At 64.5% G+C, this 19,893-nt stretch overlaps 2 protein-coding genes across 2 annotated transcripts in view; one reads left to right on the top strand and one right to left on the bottom strand.

Annotated features, from left to right (window-relative positions):
- The window catches only part of LOC130022085 (cytochrome b-c1 complex subunit 10), a 320,448-nt gene that overhangs the window by 142,940 nt on the left and 157,615 nt on the right, over window positions 1-19,893 (top strand). The gene's annotated exons all lie outside the window — the stretch shown is intronic.
- Window positions 1,841-19,256, bottom strand: DAZAP1 (DAZ associated protein 1). The gene is made up of 12 exons (XM_056112795.1): window positions 19,034-19,256; window positions 12,558-12,598; window positions 11,963-12,129; window positions 11,794-11,859; window positions 10,140-10,247; window positions 9,655-9,703; window positions 6,902-6,984; window positions 4,971-5,124; window positions 4,623-4,652; window positions 4,392-4,532; window positions 3,778-3,954; window positions 1,841-2,722 (listed from the first exon to the last, which is right to left on the bottom strand). Exons 1-12 carry the CDS (start codon window positions 19,060-19,062, stop codon window positions 2,550-2,552), a joined length of 1,218 nt encoding a protein of 405 aa, XP_055968770.1. The 5' UTR covers window positions 19,063-19,256; the 3' UTR covers window positions 1,841-2,549.

Raw genomic sequence — 19,893 nt, 5'->3', positions numbered from 1 at the left:
CTCTTGGGGAAGAATATAGGACTTAGGGCTGGAGCGATAGCACAGCGGGGAGGGCGTTTGCCTTGCACGCGGCCGACCTGGGTTCGATTCCCAGCATCCCATATGGTCCCCTGAGCACCGCCAGGAGGAATTCCTGAGTGCAGAGCCAGGAGTAACCCCTGTGCATTGCCAGGTGTGACCCAAAAAGAAAAAAAAAAAGAATATAAGACTTTCAGGAGGAGACCCTTACCACCGAAACTTCCCCGGAGCCCAAAATGAACATAAACAACATAGGCCTAGTAGACTTTAGCATAACCCGGAAGGAAATCACTCCAAGGGCTCCCCATAGCTGACCCTGGTTTGATTCCCGGGCATCCTAGAGAGTCCTCCAAACACCACCAGGGGTGGATCCCTGAGAGAGCCAGGAGTAAGCTCTGAGCACTGCTGCGTGTGGCCCCAAAACAAAGAATCAAGAAAGGGGGGGGCGGGGAAATAGACAAGAGGTCAGACAGTAAGGGGGGCAGGGAGTGGGACAGACAGAGAGACAGACAGCGTGGAGGGTCTTGGCCATGCACAGAGCCAACCTGGGGTTCAATCCCCAGCACCCTATAGAATCCTTTGGCACTGATAAGGCAGGGAAGTTCCCCTTCCCAGTCCCAGTGTTGCCCCAAGATGTCCCTCCTGTCTGCTGGGGGGGGGGGGGGTCTGGCTCAGGGGCGTCCAATGCTGCAGGAGATGCCTTGGTGGGGGGGCCTGCATGTGAGTTTGCTTTTCTGGGGCGTTGGGGATCCGACCCAGGTCCTCACACGTGGGAGACAGAAATGCGACTGGTGATCCCCGTGGCTGGCAGAGACCTGCATTTGGCTGAGGAGGAGGATCTCGAATGGGATGATGGGAGGTGGTCTCCACTGTCCACTCATGTCCTTCTGCAAATGGGGGACGAGGAGGGTGCCTGATGTCAGGATGCTATTCCCTGCGCCAGTTTTGTTTGGGGCCACAGCCGGGGGAGCTCAGGACTTACTCCTGGGTCTCTGCTCAGGCATCACTCCTGGTGGTGCTTAGGGGACCAACCATAAGGGATGCCGGGAACCAAGTTGAGGCAAGTTCCCCCCACTGCTGTACTGTTCCTCAGCCCCCCCCTTTTTTTTTTTGGATTTTGGGTCACACTCGAAGTTGCTCAGTAAATTACTTCTGGCAGTGCTCAGGGAACCATTGGGCTGTACCTGACAGTGTTCAGGGATCACTCCTGTTTCTGCACTCAGGAATCACTCCTGGCGGTGCTTAGGGGCTGCATATGGGATGCCAGGCATAGAACCCAAGTTGGCTGTGTGCAGAGCTGGCATCCTATCCCCCCCACTATAACTCCGCCCCTGCTACCCCCAACACTTCCCTTCCTATGTTGGGTGTTTTGTTGTTCTCGGGATCTCACCTGTGCCTGGCTGGGGTGCAGTTTGGGGGCCCTGATCTCTAGGACTAGAGCCACCAGCCAGGTAAGCTGCCCCCACCCCAGCCCCAAGGTACCCCATGTTTGCAGCTCAGCTCATTTGCTTCTTGGGGTCTACCTGGCAATGCACAGGGGTTACCCCTGGCTCATGCACTCAGGAATATTACCCTTGGTGGTGCTCAGGGGACCATATGGGATGCTGGGAATCGAACCCGGGTCAGCTGCGTGCAAGGCAAACGCCCTACCTGCTGTACTATTGCTCCAGCCCCACGCGGCCCAGTTTCTGTACCTAGAAATCTGTTTGTGGGTGCCAGCTTAGGCGTCCTACATCAACCCAGCCTCCCAGCATGGAGAGAGGCCCCCCAACCCTGGGCAGGGTCACGCAAGGGGAAATAAACGGACACAGTGGGTTTCTAATCCAAACGCACTTCTCTTTATTCAAACCAGGGTCAGACTGGTCAGTGGGAAAGGCCCTGAAGCTCCTGCCAGATTGGCCTCCAGCCCCGGTGCCGTGGGGTTGCGGTGTAGACAGGGCCCCCCAGCACCTGCACTGCAGGCAAGAAACAAACAAACAAAACAAAACAAAAAAAAAGAAAAAAAACAACCAGTAGATTTCTTCTTGAAGCTCCAGAGTTTCTGGGCCCTTGAGTCCCATCCCGGAGGGCAGGGAGGGGCCTCCTGTCCCAGTGCCCCGCAGCCCTGCTTTAAATTAAAAAATAAGCCAAGTACACGTCGTAGAAAATTCTCTTAAAAATCTCACAATTGGTAAATGTCTATTTTTTTTCTTTAACATAAAAGTTTACAATATACGGTAAAACAAAAGGCTCGAGGAAAATAAGTTTCCAAAAAGAAAAAAAGAGGAAAAAAAGAAAAAAAAGAAAAAGAAGAAGCCTGAAGTTTGGAATCAAAGCTGAAGACCTTTTTAAACCCTGTGTTGAACCAGTGACTTTTCCTTTATTGTGCTGACGGGTTGAGAGAAAGAAATAGAAAAACTTCAGTCCAGCACCCACAGCCGCCTCCAGCGCCAACGCCCCCCCTCCCCCCGTCCTCGCCTCCTTCCGCCCAGTCTGTGATTGTCACGAGTTCCCAAGTGCGGGGCCTGGGGCTCGGCGGGCCGCTGCCCGGGCTAGCGGCGGTACGGATGGAATCCTTGGACGTTGTGGTTCTGCCCGCGGCCGAAGCCGCTTCCGCCGGCGGGGGGGCCGCCCGAGCCGGGCACCGGGGGGCCCCCGTACGAAGGGGGCTGCTGGCTGGGGTCGGAGAAGCCCTGTCCGAAGCCAGCCAGGTCCTGTCCGTAACCTGCGGGGAGAGAGTCAGTGAGGCCGGGCGGGGGGAGGGGTCACGCTGCCCAGTGTGGCGGCCACCGGCTCCTCAGGTGCGCCGGAGCTCGTCCGGCGGCTGCGGGGGGATGCGGGGTCAGGCGGGCTCCCTGCAGGCCCGGCGCACAGGCAGGGCTCACAGGCCCGGCGGAGCCTGGTGGCAGCGGTGGCACAGGCCTGGCACCCTGGGGACGGAGAGCGCTTCTGCTCGGCCTGCTCTGGGCGCCCCGGGACCGCACAGTGGACAAGGCCCGGCCCAGGGCCCAGCCCAGGGACACCGCCGGTCCACCCCCGCCCGGGACCGCAGAGGACGCATGTCCGTGGCCCGGGTGCAGGCAGAGGGGGACCGGGGGACCGTGGGTGCGGGGGCGCCACCTACCTAGGCCACATCACTGCTCAGCCTGACCATAAGACTGTAAACAAAGTATGGGCCCGAAGCCCGACGGGTCTGGAGAATAGGAACCCAGGCCTGGCGAGAGATAGACAGGGTGACTGCCCCGGGGGGCCTGGCGGGGCGGCTCGCGCTGCGCACACGTGCACCCCCGCCGGCGGGGCCGGGCCCCGGAACTACCCTGTGGGGGGCGGGGGGGCCTGGCGCACACCTGTCTTCCGGGGAGAGGAGGGGGCTTCTGGAGGCTGACGCCCCACTTGGGGGTGGGGGTGGGGGAGAGTGGTCCCCGGGGAAGGCGGGGCGACGTCCCCGGACAAGCCAAGGGCCTGTCCAACAGCTGGTCCCCGCGGGCCCCTGCAGAGAGACTAGCGTCTCGAAGCGTCCGCCTGGACGAGAGCCCGCGGGAGCGCGGGGTCAGCACCCGAGGCCCCGACACAGGGCTCGACCCCACCTGCGTCGCTGAGGCCAGCCTCAGAGCTGCCGTGCTGGGCAGCCAGGACCCGCCTGGGCTCCCAGAGCCCAGTCCTGGGGGGCCTGCCCCAGCCCCCCGGCTCAGACCAGGCCCCTGGGGCCTCTCGTTGGCGCCGCTGGCACCCCTGCACCCCCTTCCCGCCCCCCCACCGTGCGGCGGCGCGGGCACTCACCGTACTGGCCATAGGGAAAGTCTGGCTGTGCCGTTGGGGGTTTACTCATGTCGGGGGCGGCCTGAGATGGTGGCGGTGGGAAGGCCAAAGGCGCGGCCCCCGGAGTGGCAGGTGGAGGGGGGACCCCCGGAGGGGCGAACTGATCCGGTGGTGGAGGCGGAGGCCCGTAGCCAAAACCTGCACGAGCGGGAAAGGTGTGTGCAGGGGCTGCAGGTGGCTTCCAGGGCCCGCCCCGCCCGAGAGGGGCTCCCCGAGGAGGGGTCGCGTGCTTATCAGCCAGAGGACCAGGGTCCAGGCCACATGCAGCAGTGAGCCCTGCTCCCCCCCACTGTACAGTGCCAAGTGAGGCAGCCAGACCGCAAGGCCTGGGCAGGAGGGAACGATGGGTGCCCGGGCCCAGCAAAGCAAGGTCAAGGTCTCGGAAGCAGAGACAAGCCCAGAAAAGGGGACCAGGCCCCAGTGTGAAGCCCCCTGCGCCTGGGACAAGCGTCTCCAGCATTTGACGGAGGGGAGGGGGGAGGCGCCAGAGACTCACAGACCCTTGCACCCCCGGGGCCCTCCCCACTGTGTACGCGGCCGGCGGAGCCACCCTGGCTTTGGGGGTCCCCACTTACTGAACTGCGGGGGGGCGCCATAGCCCTGGGGGAAGCCCTGCGGTGGGGGGAAGCCTCCCGGGGGCGTGGACACGATGTAGGAGGTGAACGGCGGGGGCGGCGGGGGCGCTCCTCGGCCCGCGGGCGGGGGGCCATAGCCACCTGCAACACAGAACAGCACCGGGCGGCGTGAGGGGCGTCCCCACCCTGCCGGCCACCCCGCCGGCCGCCCCGCAACGCACAGTGACTTACCAATGGCCTGTCCTGCTGGCACCCACATTCCTAAAGGGGGGGGACAGAGAGGAGGGGAACGGTCAGCATGGGGCCCCCGGGGATGAGACCGGCGGGGCAGGACGCATCCCCCAAGTCAGGGGCTGGCCCCCTGCACAGGCCCCCCAAACCCGCCGGCCCCAATAGGAAGCAGAGGCAGCAAGAGGGTAAGACAAGGGGTGGCGGTGGCCCCGCCCCTACCCGCCCGCCCCACCCGCCACCAGGGAAAGGCGGTGCCCCGCGAGGGTCAGTGTCCACTGTCATAGCAGGGGGCCTGGGAGGCCTCCGGGCGAAGGGATCCCCTCACCCCCCGCCCAGTGTGGGCATTACCTTGCGGGCCGTATCCTTGCTGCCACGTGGGCGGGGGCTGGCCTGCCCAGCCGTTGGCAGCGCTGGGCACGACCCGGCTGCCCCACTGGCTGGCACCTGGCTGGCCCGGCGCTTGGCTCTTGCTGTCGCGAGGCTCGGCCCGTTTAACCTCGACCTAGACAAACCGAGCTGGGGTTCAGGGAAAGCCGTGGGTCCGGGACCCCCTTCCCGTCAGAAAAACACCCTCAGGTAACTTACGACTACACTTAGCATCTTATTACGACTTAAAAACTAAATACTTAACTATAAACCTTATTTTAAGGTCAGTAGCTTTTATTTCTTAAAAAATAAATAAATAAATAAAAGTCTTGGTTTTTTTTTTTTACTTTTTTTTTTTGCTTAAAAAAATAAAATGTTTCTCAGGTACAACCAATGTGGCTCTAAGTCAGGGGCGCCCGGGGACCCTGTGGGTGGTGGCTGTGACCCGGACAGCAGTCCGGGTCCCGGGGAAGCCCTCCCGCGGCAGCGCACAGCCGCCTCCTGGGCCCGGGGTCTGGGGGGGCCCGCCCCCCGCCTGCCCTGGGTGCTCATACCTGAGAAACACGTGTCACTTAGGCGTGTATTCCAGTAACTAAGGAAGACAGGGACTTACCTTCCCAGGCTAAGGGTCAGAGCATCTCATTAACTCAAAATAGTGTCAGAGGGGATGGATGTGGTAAAAGAGAACCTTACATTACGGCTAACAAAAAGTCAACAAACATGCAAGAAAATGGACATTGGAATCAGTAAGCAATCTTCATACTGTGTTCGCTCGGCGGCTCAGGGACCCGGCAGCTCTGGGCATCTCTGGGCTGCGGCAGCAGGAGCCTGCGCTGGGCGGGGACAGCCTGACCCCCAGGGGCCCTCGTGGCCGGAGTGAGTGGGGGGGGGGGGGGCTGGGCCGGGTCCTTCTCAGACTGGGACCTGGTGGGGTTGGGGGGCAGCCCGGCACTCTGCCCACTTCCCTGGGCCCAGAGGACACGGGGAGGGTGACGAGGCCGCAGGGCTGAGGGGAGGCGCCGGCTGCACAGGGCACCCTTGGGCGCTGTGTCCGCCAGCGGGGACAGTGGGGACCGGGGCCTGACTCTGGACGGGGAGAGTCCCTCAGTGCTCGGTGTGCACTTGGCCACTGCAAAGCAGGAGTCTGCTGCCCCCGGCCTGGGACCCACGGGCAATGGTGGCATGAGGTGGCAGAAACAGTGGCGTGTGGTTTGGGCTGGCACAGTCAAAGGCGCCCAAGCAGAGGCCCTCCGTGAGCAGGTCGTGCTGCATGTGGGGATCCCTAGGAATGGGGGGGCGGGGCGGGGATGAAGGGCCTGTCCCAGGCCCTGGCCGGCTGCGCTCCCCGGCTGGCCTGGGGCTGGGGGGAGGGGCAGGGGGTGGGGTGGGGGCGAGTCGGGGCTGCTCTGCGCCCCACGACCTCGCGGCAGCAACACAGTATGAAGATGAACAACCGAGGTCACTTGACTGCATGGTTCAAGTTCTATCAGAATGTGGCCGGGACCGAGTTCCACAGTAAGTGACCCAATCGGAGGAACCAATCCTTCAGGATGTTTCGTTCAGTTTGAAAGGGGCCTCAGTTCTCGGGGGGTCGCTGCGCGGCACACAGTGGGCGGCGTGGGACAATCGGGGACACACATCTGAAGGAGTGGTGGCAGAAACCAAGCCTGAGGCAACCCGGCCATCTCACTGGAGGCCAGCCCGCGCCCCCGCCCCGCGGGACGCCCCCCGCCGCCCCCGCCCGCCGGGGACACCCCCGGGCGCGGCTGGGCCGCTGCCCAGGATCCAGGGGGGCTTGGCCCCACCCTGGCCCACGTGGCTTGTCGGTGAAGGATTGTCTGTTTCCAGTGAAACCCCTCAGTTGCCTAAGACTTGGTTTGGTCTTAAGGTAAAATAAAACTACAACTACACACTTTTTTGCCCATGATGTCGTGAAAATGCATGTTGACAGCCTGGTCCACTGATTGTTCGTCCTCGAAAGTAATAAATCCAAAACCTAGCCAACGACGAAGAGTGAATCAAGGTAGCAGGGGTGTCGTGACACAGAACACGATGATGAACAGTATTGGGGCCGGGCCGAGGGATCGCCCGAGGGTTCCAGCAAAGCCGCCGCCACAGAGTGGGGGAGGGCCAGCCAGGGCCGGGGCCCGTGCTGCGGGGGTGCCAGGGCACGGTGTGGGCGCGGGGCGCAGGGAGCCGGGCGAGAGCTCCGCCTCTGCGCGGCTGCGTGCCGCGGGGGGGTGGGGGGGCGCGGGCTGCGGCTTCTCTGAAACCCAGGGTTCTCCCCCTCGGCTTGCCACGGGCTGGGCCGCGGGCGCGGCTGCCGGTACCGTTCTAGTGCGTTAACCGGAAGCGCGTGTCTACACGGTTAGTGCCTCGCCAAGCTTGCCCAACGCGGTTGGGGAAGCCCGAGAGTCCTGTCCGCAACAGACGTATGGAAACCGGCTCTATCTGTACACATCTACGTCAATAAGATACACAAAGATACAGGCCATCACGGGTTCCAGCAGGTCACATCTGCCGTTGGCAGCAAGAGCGAGAGGCACCGTGTCATCGAAATCAAAAACTTTAAAAAATTACCAAAAAATTTAAAAATTAAAAAAAAAAACACCAAAAATTAAAAAAACAAAAAAGAAAAAGAAAAAACCCACTAAGGGAGAAAAACAGAACACATCGGAAAAAAAAATGTAAGTTTCCAAGATACGGAGGAAAATTTAGCATTTCCCAAACACAAGCAAGTGGCAGTATAAACGAAGTTTGGTTGGTCTGGAGGGCACCAGCGCCCGCCCCCCCGTGGCATGTCCCTTCTGTCTGGGGGATCAGCTGCGGCAGGACCCAGGACCCATCTGCTCTGCAGGGACAACGGTGCGGGAGGCGGGATGCAGGGAGTGGGCTGGGCGGGGTGGGGGTCCCTGGCAGGAGCGGCCACCAGGGCCTCCTGGTCTGGAGACTAGGGGCAGCGGGGACACTCTGGGGCGGGAAGGTGGGGAGCCAGGGGCCGTGGGACGCGGGCCGGGGTGCCGAGACCAACGGTGCCATTGGAGGAGGGGAGAGGACGGGGATCAGGACTTGGGGCGAGGCGGGGAGGGCAGGACGGAGCGAGGGGACAGTGGGTGGGACGGCTCTCCTGGGGGAGGCGGGAAGCTCTCAAGGGGCTGCTTCCTGGGTGCCCCTGGTTCAGACCCTGCTTGGGTGGGGGACGGGGCGCGGGGCGGGAGACCCTGCCCTCCGCTAGCCTAGCCCTGGAGGCCTCTCCACGCTGAAGGCGACGGCAGAGGCCAAGCCGAATGGTTCAGTGCCCGCGGACAGCCCAGGGGCGCCCAGACCCAGACGGGGCCAGGACCCCAGGGGGCCCCACTTGGCCCGAGGGGCCGACTCGGGGCACCGAGGGCTGCCCCTCAGCCTCCCGTCCTGGGGTGTTCACAGGCAAACGGGGAACACAGCGCGGGGTGAAGAGCAGATTTAAAAGTTGACCAGTTCTCAAAACGGCAGAGGTGCCTGAAAACCCGGGGTCCGCTGGGCAACTGCCCCGGGGCGGGGCGTCTAAGAATGCGTCTGTCTGTCTGTCTGTCTGCAAGAGGCGACATCACCACTGAGGAAATGGAACAGAAACACACTGAAACTTCGTTTACACCCCACTGGAGCAAAGCCCGTTCCCTCCTCTGACCGCGGGCCTGGCCTGTACCTGTGTGATAGAATTTAGCACCTGGAGAAGAGAAAATCTAAAGAGAGATCGTTAATCACAAACAATTCACAGAGAGAAAAGGAAAAAAATAACTTACTTAGCGTTACTGTACTCGACTATGAAACACTTAAAAGTACGTCTCTAAGCATGTACGTCTAAATTAAAAGTAAGACTAAGACTTAACAAGCTTAAATCCACACGCAGGGAGGAATGCAGTTACTTAACGAGGAGAAACGGGGGGAGGGAGGGGAGTTCAAATGGCAAACTATTCTCCAGCATGGCGACATGCTGCGGCGCCCGGGGCGCGGTGGGGCGCGGTGGGGCCTGCCCGGTGCAGCCAGGCCACGGGTTCGCTCACACAGCCCCTACCGAAGCCGTCCAGGAACCGAAACCAGCCGGCCGGGGACAGCAGCACCAACCACACACACAAAAAGGGAAAAAAAAGGAAAGAAAAAGGGAGAGGGGAAAAAAAAAAAACGGGGCAGGGAAACCGGGGTGCTCGCCGCCCCAGGCCACAGCTGATTCGGGTCGTGCAGGGTGGGGTGCAGAGGGGGTGAAGCTTGGGGGCCTCCGGGAGGGCTGCGGAGGCCACGCATCCCCGCCTCCCGCACGCACACGCACGCACACACGCACGCACGAGCGAGCCTAGGAAAAAAGGAAATCAGCAAAAAGGAAGGAAAAAAAAAAAGGAAGGGACCAAACAGCTGGGCGGGGAGGGCCGACTGGGACCCAGCGTGTGAAAACTGCGCCAAGTCGGACCCAGGGATGGTAAAACGGCCCAAGAGAACCAGAAAAGCAAAAGCAAAAGCAAAAGAAAACCAACCAAGAGGGCGCGGTCTGACCTGGGGCAGCGGAGACTAGTGGGAATGGTCTGTCCCCCCAACCCGCCTGTGTCGAGCCGCCTCACTACCCCACCCCCCAACGTGTGAGATAGTTTGCCATCTGAGGGGAGGAAGGGCACCCGAACTCCATCTCTTTTACCTCGAGGCCTCTGTTTCTCCGCGTCGTAGATCATGACAACCTCTGTGACCTGAGAGAGAGGAGGTTCGCGGGGTTGGGAACGGCGCAGGACCCCCCAGCACTCCCCGTCCCTGGGTGGGGAGCTGGCAGTGTTGATCCCCGGCCCCCAGAGCAAGTGACCAGTCGGGGCCAGGGCGAGTCCTACGGAGACGCCCCCTACCACCAACACCACGAGCAGGCTGCGCTTTCTTGGGGGGACTCTGCTGAAACCTTGGTCTTAAGAGGCTTGGAAAGAAAGCGCCCCACCCCAAGCCCCATCAGCCACCCCGATGCAGGACATGCCTGCAGGCCTGCCCCGCCCCCCATCTGCTCCTGTCTCAGGGCAGCACCCCACTTCTGATGGGACAGACTTTAGCAAGGGCCGGCGCTCCCCAAAGAAGGGCAGCAGGCCAGGCCAAACCCTGCTCTCCCTGCAGCCCTCCCGGGGGAGCAGGGCCGGGACTCACCACGCCAAACTTCTTGAAGTATTCCCTGAGCTCGGTCTCCCCGCAGTTGTGCGGGATCCCCCCGACAAAGATCTTATTGGATTTACTGTTATCGCTCCGGGGTCCTTTCTGCGGCGTGGAAAGGAGAGGCAAAATTAGTTCCCATGGGGGGGCACCCTCGGGTGGCCCCGGGATGCAGGCTGGAGGCCAGAGCGACAAGCCATGCCCCTCCCCAAGAACCCCCGAGCATGGCCCCCCTCAGCCGATGGCCGCAGAGGGTGGCACCGGCACTCCGGGTCCTACTGCCCTCAATGATGCCGGGAGCGGGGCTGGGAACCAGGGCGGGGAGGAGGGAAGGAGAAAAGGCCGAATGCTGCCGGGGTCCCATCCACCCTCTTCATCGCCATCGTCCCCTCCCAGCCCGAATGCCCCAGGGGGCCGCACAGCTCAGGTGTGATGCCCGCCCCAGCGTGGTCACCGCAGGGGGCCACATCTGGCTGGGCTCCTGCAACCCCGTCCCCCCCACCCCCCCAATCTTCCTCTCCTCGGAGCTCCTGGGTGAAGTTAGTCCCAGAGCAGTTGGCTTTATTGGGGCGGGGGCCGCACCCGGAGGTGCTCGGGGAGCACTCCTGTCAGGGAACTGCGCGTGTCCATGGGGGGGGGCAGGGGATCAGCCCAGGCTGGCCGCATGCACAGCAAGAGCCCCCTCCCCGCCCCTGTGTGCAGCCGACTGGGTTCACGGGGGTGGGGGTGGGGAATAAGGATGCCGGGGTGTCCCTGGGCTCAAACTCCCCGCAAATGTCCAGGTACCCGATACCAGCCTTGCCTTCTGCTGGATCTGGACACCCGTGGGAAGCAGAAGGGCAGAGGCCGGGCATGTGGGGGGCACCCCCACTGTGAGAAGTCCTCAGGGTCTGAGTGGCACTCACAGCACTGGAGTGGCCTGGGGCAGGGGGATGGGGACCCACCGCCCACCCCACCCCCGCAGCTCACATGGCTCTGCAGTCCCAAGCACCAGGCCATCAGCGGAGGGGTGGCCATCAGCGCTCAGCCCTGGCCACCAGCAATTCTTGGGGGGGAGGTGGGGCTCGGTGGCTGCCTTTCAGGGCCAACGAGGAACTTCCAGCTCCACCATACGAAGGTGCCCAGGCTGGAGCGGCAGGACAGTGAGGAGGGCGCTGGCCTTGCACAAGGCTGACCTGGGTTTGATCCCTGGCACCCCACAAGGTCCCCTGTAGCCTCCAACAGGTGCAACGCCTAAGCGCAGAGCCGGAAATAAGCCCTGCGCACTGCTGGGTGCAATCCCCCACCCAAAAAAAATCTGTAACCAAGAACATTCCAGGGCCAGGGGCTGGAGCGACAGGGCAGCGGGGAGGGCGCATGCTTTATATGCGGCCGACCATGGTTTGTTCTCCAGCCCGCCAGAGGGTACCCCGAACCCCACCAGGATTAATTCCTCGCTGCAGAGACAGGAGTAAGCCCTGAGCATTGCTGGGTGTGCCCCCCACAAGTCCCCCAAAATAACCCAGAGCCAGAGTGATCATACAACGAGGGGGGGTCAGAATGTAGCCCTGTAGGGACCCACAGGGTCCCCTGAGACCACCCCAGCTGGGAAAGCTCAGTGTCCCCCGCACACACGCCCCAGTGTGCGCCCTCCCCGGTCCCTGCCCCTCACCCAGCCTTCCTTGGGCCGCGTCCTCTCCGGCTGCATCCCTCGAGGTGTGCATGGCTTTGGGTCGATCTGCAGGACAGGCCGGCAGCGGGGGTGAGTGTCAGGCTGGGGGCGCGGCCAGCACCCCCCGCCACCGGCTGACCGCCCAGAGCAACCCCCCACCCCAACTCACGTTCCGGCCATCCAGGGTGTGTGGTCTGCTGGCCAGCACCGTCCCCACACAGTTGGGGTCTTTGAATTTGACGAAGCCGAACCCTCGGGACTGGTTGGTGGTCTTGTCTTTCATGATGACGCAGTCCACGACTTCTCCATACTGGGAAAAGTAGCTCCGCAGAGTCTCTGCTCGGAGCCGGGGCAGAACATACGGGCGCCGGGGCTGAGCACCACACCGCGGGGACGCGCGCACGCACGCACGCACGCACGCAGACATGCACACACAACGACAACAGAGACATGGACACACACAGGCACTTGGGCGGAACACTGTGCTGCAGGGATGGATGGACAGACAGACAGACACACACACACATCCAGCCACCCATCCCCCACACCCACCCAGCCCTCCTGGCAGGGCATGGCCAGAAAAGTGAGCCCTAGCCACACTGCCAGTGCCCTTGGGTGGCCGTGGGAAGGAGGGGTACACCACCATCCCCCCCTCCATTCATACTGGAGGCCCATTGGAGGAGTTCAGGGCACCCCAGAAAGCCAGACCGTTGCTGTGGCTTCAGTGCCCCATGGGGGGGGTCCCAGCGTCACCCCACGCCTACCTTGGGTGGTGCTCCAGTCCAGACCGCCCACGAACAGTTTCCTGCAACACAACCAAACTCACGTCACCACCAGGTGCCGGCCAGGAGACCCCGTGGGCCGGGACACCTGGCCCCCAACGTGCTGAGGCCCCCGGGGAGACGCCCCGTCTAGGGTCATCCAAGTGACCAGCGGCTTGGGAGCTGCGCCCCCACCACCCCCAGTTTGCTTGCAGGGCTCAGGCAGCCCAGAGAGGGAAGGGAAGGGTGGGCCCAGGGCTGACGGGCAGGAGGGTCTCCCCTCCCCGCACCGCGCGGGCCCCCACCCCGTCCGTGCCCACACAGCACCCTGGGATGGATGAGTGTCCTCCCCTCTGGCTGTTCACTGAACGGGCAGGGCCTGGCCCCGCTTCCCCCGGCTCATGGCAGCACAGCGGACTCCAACGGGCGTCCGTCGAGAGCCCCCAAATCCCCAGGGGCAGCAGAGGAAGAGCTTCAGCGGCTATGGTACTCAGTCCGCGTGCCCCCCTCCCCCCTAAACTCTCAGGCGAAGGAGGCATGGAAACGGTTCCAAAGGTGCGGAGGGCCAGGGAGGTGGCTTGGCGGTAGGGCACCTGCCCGGCATGTTCGAGGTCCTGGGTTCGACTCCCAGCACCACCCAAAGGAAACCAAGTGCCTGGTACCTGTCACCGCTGGCACTACAGGGCCCCCCAGCAAGACCCTCCCTACCCACCCCCTCAAAACAAAAGCCAGGCCCATGTGTCCAAGGGGACTGAATCCGATGCTCACTGGGGTTCGGAGGAGGGCAGGAGACCAGCCACTGAGAACAGCCCTGCCTGCAAGGGGCCCCTGGGTCCAGTCCGGCAGGCAAGTGCAAGCCCCATGTGAGCTCCCAGTCCACCCCTGGTCACAACAAGAAAAAGGGGGAAACCCAAGATGTTTCACCCCCGTGGATAAGCAAGTCACTGACCACCCGTCTGGGCAGAACACAAGGCTGCAGCTGGCCAGGAAGTGTGTGCGTGTGTGTGTGTGTGCGCGCGCGCGCGCGTGCGCGTGTCAGGGCACGCAGGATATCGAGAGTGAGACCCTGGCTCTGATCCTGGCACCCCAGAATCTTGACTCATGAGGTGAACACCAAGTGAGCTAGCACGGCCGAAGCCTGTCTCAGAGGCTGAGGACGTGGCCGGCCCCAGGACTGCAACCTGCGGGGGCAGGTGTAAGAACCAGCTGATCCAGCAGGGGGGAAAGTGAGACTGAGGCCTCGCTGAGCACCCCGCGGTCGGTGCTCCCCAAAGGCCAGGTGTAGCTCGCGCCTGCACGGCCCCAGCTGGGCACCACCAGCCTCGGCAGGAAGGCCCTGGCCGTGGCCCTGGCCCTGGGGGCGGGGCGTAGGGGCCGGAAGCGGGGCTGGCGCCGAGCAGGTCTCGCCATTCTCAGGGCCAAACCACAGGAGGCGGCGGTTCACCTGGCCCTGGCGTCAGGCGCCCGCGCAGGGCGGGCGGAAGGAACTGGTCTGACCAGTCCCGCTGTGCACGGCCAAGGGCGGCTATTAGGGAGATCTGAAAGGTCTTGGGTGGCGGGTGTCTGCCAGCCCCGGCACCAGCTGGCCAAGAATAGGGGCTGGCTCTGCCCTCACTGGCCAGCGGGGGCTGCGCGGGCGCAGGGAACCAAGTACTTCTTTTTTTGAACCTTGTGGGGGCCACACGGGGCAGCGCCCCGGGCTCTGTACTCCGGGGCAAGCGCAGGGGGCCATATGGGGTGCCAGCGACCGAGCCTCGGGCGGCCACAGGCAAGGCAAGGGTGCTCCCTGTTGGCCTCTCTCTCCAGCTTTTTACTTCTTTTTGGTTTTCTGGATCACACCTGCGCTGCTCAAGGGTGACTCTTGGGTATTCTAAGGAATGACTCCCGGCAGTGCTCGGGGGACCATATGGGATGCTGGGGATCAAACCCCGGCCAGCCACGTGCAACGCAAACGCCCTCTTTATCCCTTTATGCGCCACACTGGCAGTGCTCGGGGCTGACTCTTGGCACTCAGGGGACACTCCTGGCATGCCTGGGGACCTATCGGGTGCTGGGGATCAAACGCAAATACCTTTCCCATGGTACTTTCTCTCTGGCCCCCAAGCCCAAGCTCTTTGAGAAACATCCACAACCTGCGTCTAGATACGCCCCGCCTCCACCCTGGTGTACACACGTGGAAAACATCAACACAAAGCCACAACCACACAAAACCAAAGTAGTTATACAGTCCCTAAGCGGTCACACAAAGCTCAGTGCCCACACACAACCATCTCGATTTGGGGGTGGTGCGGGCATCTGAGGGAAGGGCCCACAAGCAGAGAACGTGGGCCTTACTCCGGGGCCTCTCTCTCGCCCATGGCTGCACCCCTAGGCCCGCCTTGTTGACTAGGACAGGAGAGGAGGGACACAGGCTCCAGAGAACGAGGCTGTGTGGGATGCTCTGGGGCTCATTTTGGTTTGGGGCCACACCTGGCAGTGTTCAGGGATCACTCCTGGCAGTGCTCGGGGCGGGGGGGGACCCTCTGGGGTGCCAGGGATCGAACCTGGGTCGGCCGCGTGCAAGGTAAACGCCCTCCCCGCTGTCCTACGGCTCTGGCCCCCCGGGGTCCTTTTTTTCTGTCCTCCTGTTTCATGGGCACATTCTCCACGGCCCACAGATAGAAGGTTCTAGATGGTCCCAGGAGGCCCAGCTGACTCCTGGGGGCAGCCGTGGTCTCCAGAGGCTGTACCTGGCCACCACCTGCGCCCCAGGCTTGCAACCCTATAGATAGAACAAGGTGGGGTGGGTGACGTATGGGTGGCCCCAGACATACAGATGCCTTTGTGGCCGGAAGCATCCCAGGCCTGGCCCACAGGAGCAGTGTGACGACACGGGGTCCCTGCAGAGGCGGGGCTCCCAGCCTGGGGGGGTGGGGGGGGGCATGGTGCCTACAGTCCTCACCCACAACCCCCTCCCAGGAGCCTCTGGGGCTGGGCGACAGCAACTTGGGTGACCTCCAGTCCGGCAAGGAAGTGTAGGGGCCCCAGAACACTGGCGTGCCGGGGCCTGCACCCCGAGAAGCAGGCCTGGCATCTCCTCCGAGAGGAGGCAGCCCACAGTCTCTCCTGCTCACCGAGGCTAGTACTGCCCGCTTTCCCTCCAGTGCCCAGGGGGGGTGCGGGGATCCATCCTCAGTCCAGTGCCCTGGGAGCCCACCGAGGAGCGGCCTCAAAGGACAGCTAGAGGCTGGAGGGTGGCACGGCCGCGTCTGTCCCTTGCCTAGCCTCATGGAGGGCTGGGTGACCCCCAGCAGCCTGCATGGAGGAGGGAGGTCACCTCTTTCCAGGACCCCCAGCTGTGATGGAGGATGCCCAGACCTTCCCAGTGACCAGTGTGTCCCCCGCCCCCCCCCAAACCCTGTGACGCCGGCCCAGTCCCGCATCCGTGACCACGAGGCCCCAAGCTGGGCAGAACTTGGGCCAGGCCAAAGCAGAGCGCTGAGTCTTAGGGGGTGTCTGACAGTGGCCGAAGCTCCTGTCATCCCAGGGGACCCCCAGCAGGCACCGAGAGCATATTCTTCTGCTTCTTTGCTTTATGGGGGGGAGATGTCACCCCAAACGCGCCTACAGGGCCCTGCACTGTGGGATGGAACCCACATCCTGGGAACTCTCCTTCCAGTGACCCTGGGCCGACAAGCCAAAAGTTTACTAGTCATGAGACAGAAAGAAATTTATTTTCAAATGCTACCACTCATGACTCCCACTTTCAGAGGTGTGACACCCCCCCCCTTAAGCGGCAGGGACCCTGGAGAGCGCTTGCCTTGACTATGGCCAACCCAGGTTCGAGCCCCGGCACCCCCAGAGGGTCCCCCCACCAAAAGTGAGCCCTGAGCACCACTGGGTCTTAACACTCCGCCCCCCTCCCCCAAATAGGGACCCATGCTACAGGCCTCCTGCTGGAGACACGGACAGGCTGTGCCCTGAGGGCATGTCATGAGGACAGTCCTCTGTGCCTTAGAGCCCTGGCTGTATATTCTGGGGGTCTCGGTCAAGACACCAGGAAAGCTGCTCAGCCACTCCCTGGTCCTCGGGGCCAAGGGGAGCCCTACCTCATCACCATCCCAAGGGCTCAAGAAGAGAGAGACCCCCCCTCTACCCCCCAGGAACGCCCCGACAGCTCGAGGCCTGCGCTGTGGTCCTCCAGGCCCCGCTCCCTCCAATCCAATACAAGGGCACTTGGCCCAGCCTTGCGGCCCCAGGGATGCCCTGGCATGCCCCCTCCCCCACCAAGCTGCACAGACCCCCATGCTGCCGCCCCTGCCCGCGGCCAGGCCCCCATGTCCCTCTTACCAGCCCCGGGTGACGCAAATGGAACCCAGCGTGACAGATAAAATCTTCCACGGCCTTCTCTCTGGTTCCATACCACAGCCGGCCGCCCCAGAGGCCTCTGGGTACCCGCGTCCATCTGCGAACTGGGAACAGGCCCTGGGGGTCCCGCAGACTGCTAGAGTCCGGGCAGGGGCGGGGGGCGGGGCTCAGCCCCATTCGGAGGCCTGAGGGCCACTCCCGGCAAGGTAGGGTGCCTGTCCCCCAACCCCCAAGAGACGGCTGTGTCCTCTGGGGCCCCATGGCTCGGGCCCCACATGCAGATATCAAATGAGAAGAGGCATGGGGGGGGGGGGCTGGCTGGTTCTCGCCCCCCAACTGTGGGACCTACTCTGGACCCAGAGGCTCCATCAGGGCACCCCCCATCTCCCGTCAAAGGCTCCCACCCCACCCGTGATGCATCCGGGCCAGCCCCCGCCCTCAGAGGCCCCCCAGAGCAGGGCGGGCCCCGTCACCAGGCCCAGGTCCCGGTGGAGACTGTCGGGCACCCGGCCAGGCCTCCTGGTGGCAGCTCGGCCTCACACAGGGCGCCGGGGCACCCATGATTCAGGACTTTCCAATCCCAGGCCAAGGGGCTGCATCTGTCAGGCCAGAGAAGGGACTCAGGGGGGCTCCCTGCCCCACCGCCCTCAGGACTGCAGCTGCGAATATCCCCCATTCTCAGCTTGAGACGCCCCCAGCTCTGCCACTCGGCCGGCGGCCCCTCTCCCCTCTTCGCCCCTGCCACCTAAGGACAGAGAAGGGCCGGAGGGGACCTGGGAGGAACACGGACAAGGTCACCCCCTCCTGGAGATCGCCACGGGCTGCTCGGCCGAGCCCCCCAGCCCCAAACACCCAGACAGCCCAGAACTTGTCAAGTGGAGGGACTAGCGGGTTTCCCCAGGCCGGGGGGACAGAGGAGCTGCCTCAAGGGCCCCCCAGCTCCCTGGATCCTCTAAGTGGTGGTGGGGGGTCTTCTGGGGAGCCCTCGGATGGCAGAGGCCTAACCTGCAGCTAGGGGCTGCCACTGGGGGGGTGGGGGTGTCAAATTGTAAACACAGATTGTGAGCTAAGGACGCCGACATGCACCTCGGGGCCGCAGACTCCGGCAGGAAGAAGCATGAACCCTAAGGAGGGAGGGGGTGCACGACCACCCCCCCCCAGCACAAAAGACCCCTCTTCCCTTTCAGAACCCTTCCCAGGGCGCCCCGTGTCCTGCAGCACCAGGCAGGGTCTTCCCAAAGGTGTGTGTGTGGGGGGGGGAATGGGGGGCAGGAAGGAACCGCCCCTGACCAATAGGGGGGGACCCAGCCAAACCCCGGAAGCAGAGCCGGCAGCGTGCGCCCCAGGGTCCCTCTTTCTTTACGGTAAATCCCGCAGGGGTGGGGAGGGTGCACCCACGAACTACAAACTCCACCAGCGGACGCTGCGGCGCTGAGATGCGGGGACCCCCCCCGCCCCCCGCCAAACACAACTTCCCCCGTCCCGGGAGGGGGGTCCCAGGTGGTCCTGATTCCCCAAGCCCCTGGCGCGGCGGCCCTTCCTGGGGGTGCGCCCCGGGCGGCGCGGGCCCCGCCGGACCCCGGGCCCCGGCCCCGCGCGCCACGTGCGCCTCCCCGCCGCGGAGTTCGGGCGCCCGCCGGGGGAGCCCCCAGCAGCCCCCCGGCGCCCGGCCGCGAGCCCCCCGCGTGGGGGGGGTCCCACCCGCACCGAGGCAGCAGCGGGTCCCGCGCGGGGGTCCCCCAGGAGAAACCCGAGCCGGGCCGACACCGGAGCGTCTCCAGGGTCCCCCGGGAGTCCCCGCGGGGAGCATGCCCAGGCGGGGCGGCCCGCAAGGAGCCCGGGGTGCCCCCGCAGCGCCGTGCGACCACCCCCAGGCCCCGCTCGGGTCCCCCGGGGCCCCCCGCCCGGCCGCGCCGGCGCCCCTCGGGCTCCCCGGTCCCCCGACCCGCCGCGGGCGCCTCCGAGCAATTCGGACCCCTCGCGGGCACCCCGGGCGCCCCGGGTCCCCGCAGGACGCCCCCCGCGGCCGCCCGGCGCCCCGCGGGACCCCGGGCCGGGACGCGGCGGGACCCCCGCTGCCCCCGGCGCGGCCCGCGGCGTGACCTTGACGGGAAGGGGCCGCGCGTCCTCACCCGATCTCGTCGGCGCCCGAGTTGTTCATGGCGGCGGCGGCGCTCGGCGTCCCCGGGCCCCCCTGGCTCGCTCCCGCCTCCGGAAGGTCAGCGGCCCCGGCGCCCTCTCCACAGCCGCGCCCGGATCTGCGCAACGGCGGCGGCCGCGCTGCCTCCTCCCCTCAGCGCCAACGGTCACCGCGCGGCCCCGCGCCCCGCGCCGCCGCCCTGCGCACGCCCGGGCGCGCTCCCGCACGGGGCCTCCGGGGGTGGGGCCAGGGGCGCGCCCTGCGTCGCGCGTGCGTGCGTGCGTGCGTGCCGCGGGGCACGCCGGGAAGTGGAGTCCCGCCGGCCGCGGGTGGGCGAGCGCGCTCCCGGGGCGGGGCCGCGCGCCGGCGGCGTGCGCGCGCCGCCCTGTCTGCGTGCGCGCGCGTGCGCCTGGCGGCCCGGGTGCGCGCGCCTGGCGGCCCGGGTGAGCGTGCATGCGCCTGCGCGCGCGCGACGGGCACTCCGGCCCGGGCTGCCTGCGGGTGCCAGGCGCGGTGGCCCCCGCCCCCGCCTGGAAAGGAAGGTGCGGGAGGGCGTGGGAGCTACTCTGGGTGTGTGCGGGGAGGTGGGCATCAGGCCCCGCATCCCCCTCGGGGCCACGCGCACCGCGTGCAAGCTGCTCCCGGTTCCCTGAGACCGACTGGCGAGGAGGCGCAGTCGCAGGTCCAAGGTGACTCACCCAGGGGAAAAGCGGACTCCTTTATTTGGTCGTCGGCTCAGTGATTCTGGAAACGTACCGAGTTTGCCTTCTGCGCCAAGCCCTCTGTCTGTCCTCAATTTTCCACGCGAGGCACCCGCAACCCTGCGGGGAGGGATGCTGGACGTGGCTGCTG

This window comes from Sorex fumeus, unplaced genomic scaffold, assembly GCF_029834395.1.
Source record: "Sorex fumeus unplaced genomic scaffold, SorFum_2.1 ptg000019l, whole genome shotgun sequence".
NCBI classification, from domain to species: domain Eukaryota; kingdom Metazoa; phylum Chordata; class Mammalia; order Eulipotyphla; family Soricidae; genus Sorex; species Sorex fumeus.
Note: the sequence above shows the minus strand (reverse complement) of the source record. Positions and strands in the feature narration are given on the sequence as shown.

Bases quoted from the DNA above. Each gene is read 5' to 3' on its own strand.
- DAZAP1 (XM_056112795.1), bottom strand. From the start codon at position 19,062: ATGAACAACTCGGGCGCCGACGAGATCGG. The intron at 5,125-6,901 runs GTGTGTAGTTGT...CGGTTTGTCTAG, and splicing joins ACGACATCATGGGCAAAAAA to GTCGAGGTTAAACGGGCCGA. The intron at 3,955-4,391 runs GTAAGTGGGGAC...CCGCTCGTGCAG, and splicing joins TGGCGCCCCCCCGCAGTTCA to GTTTTGGCTACGGGCCTCCG.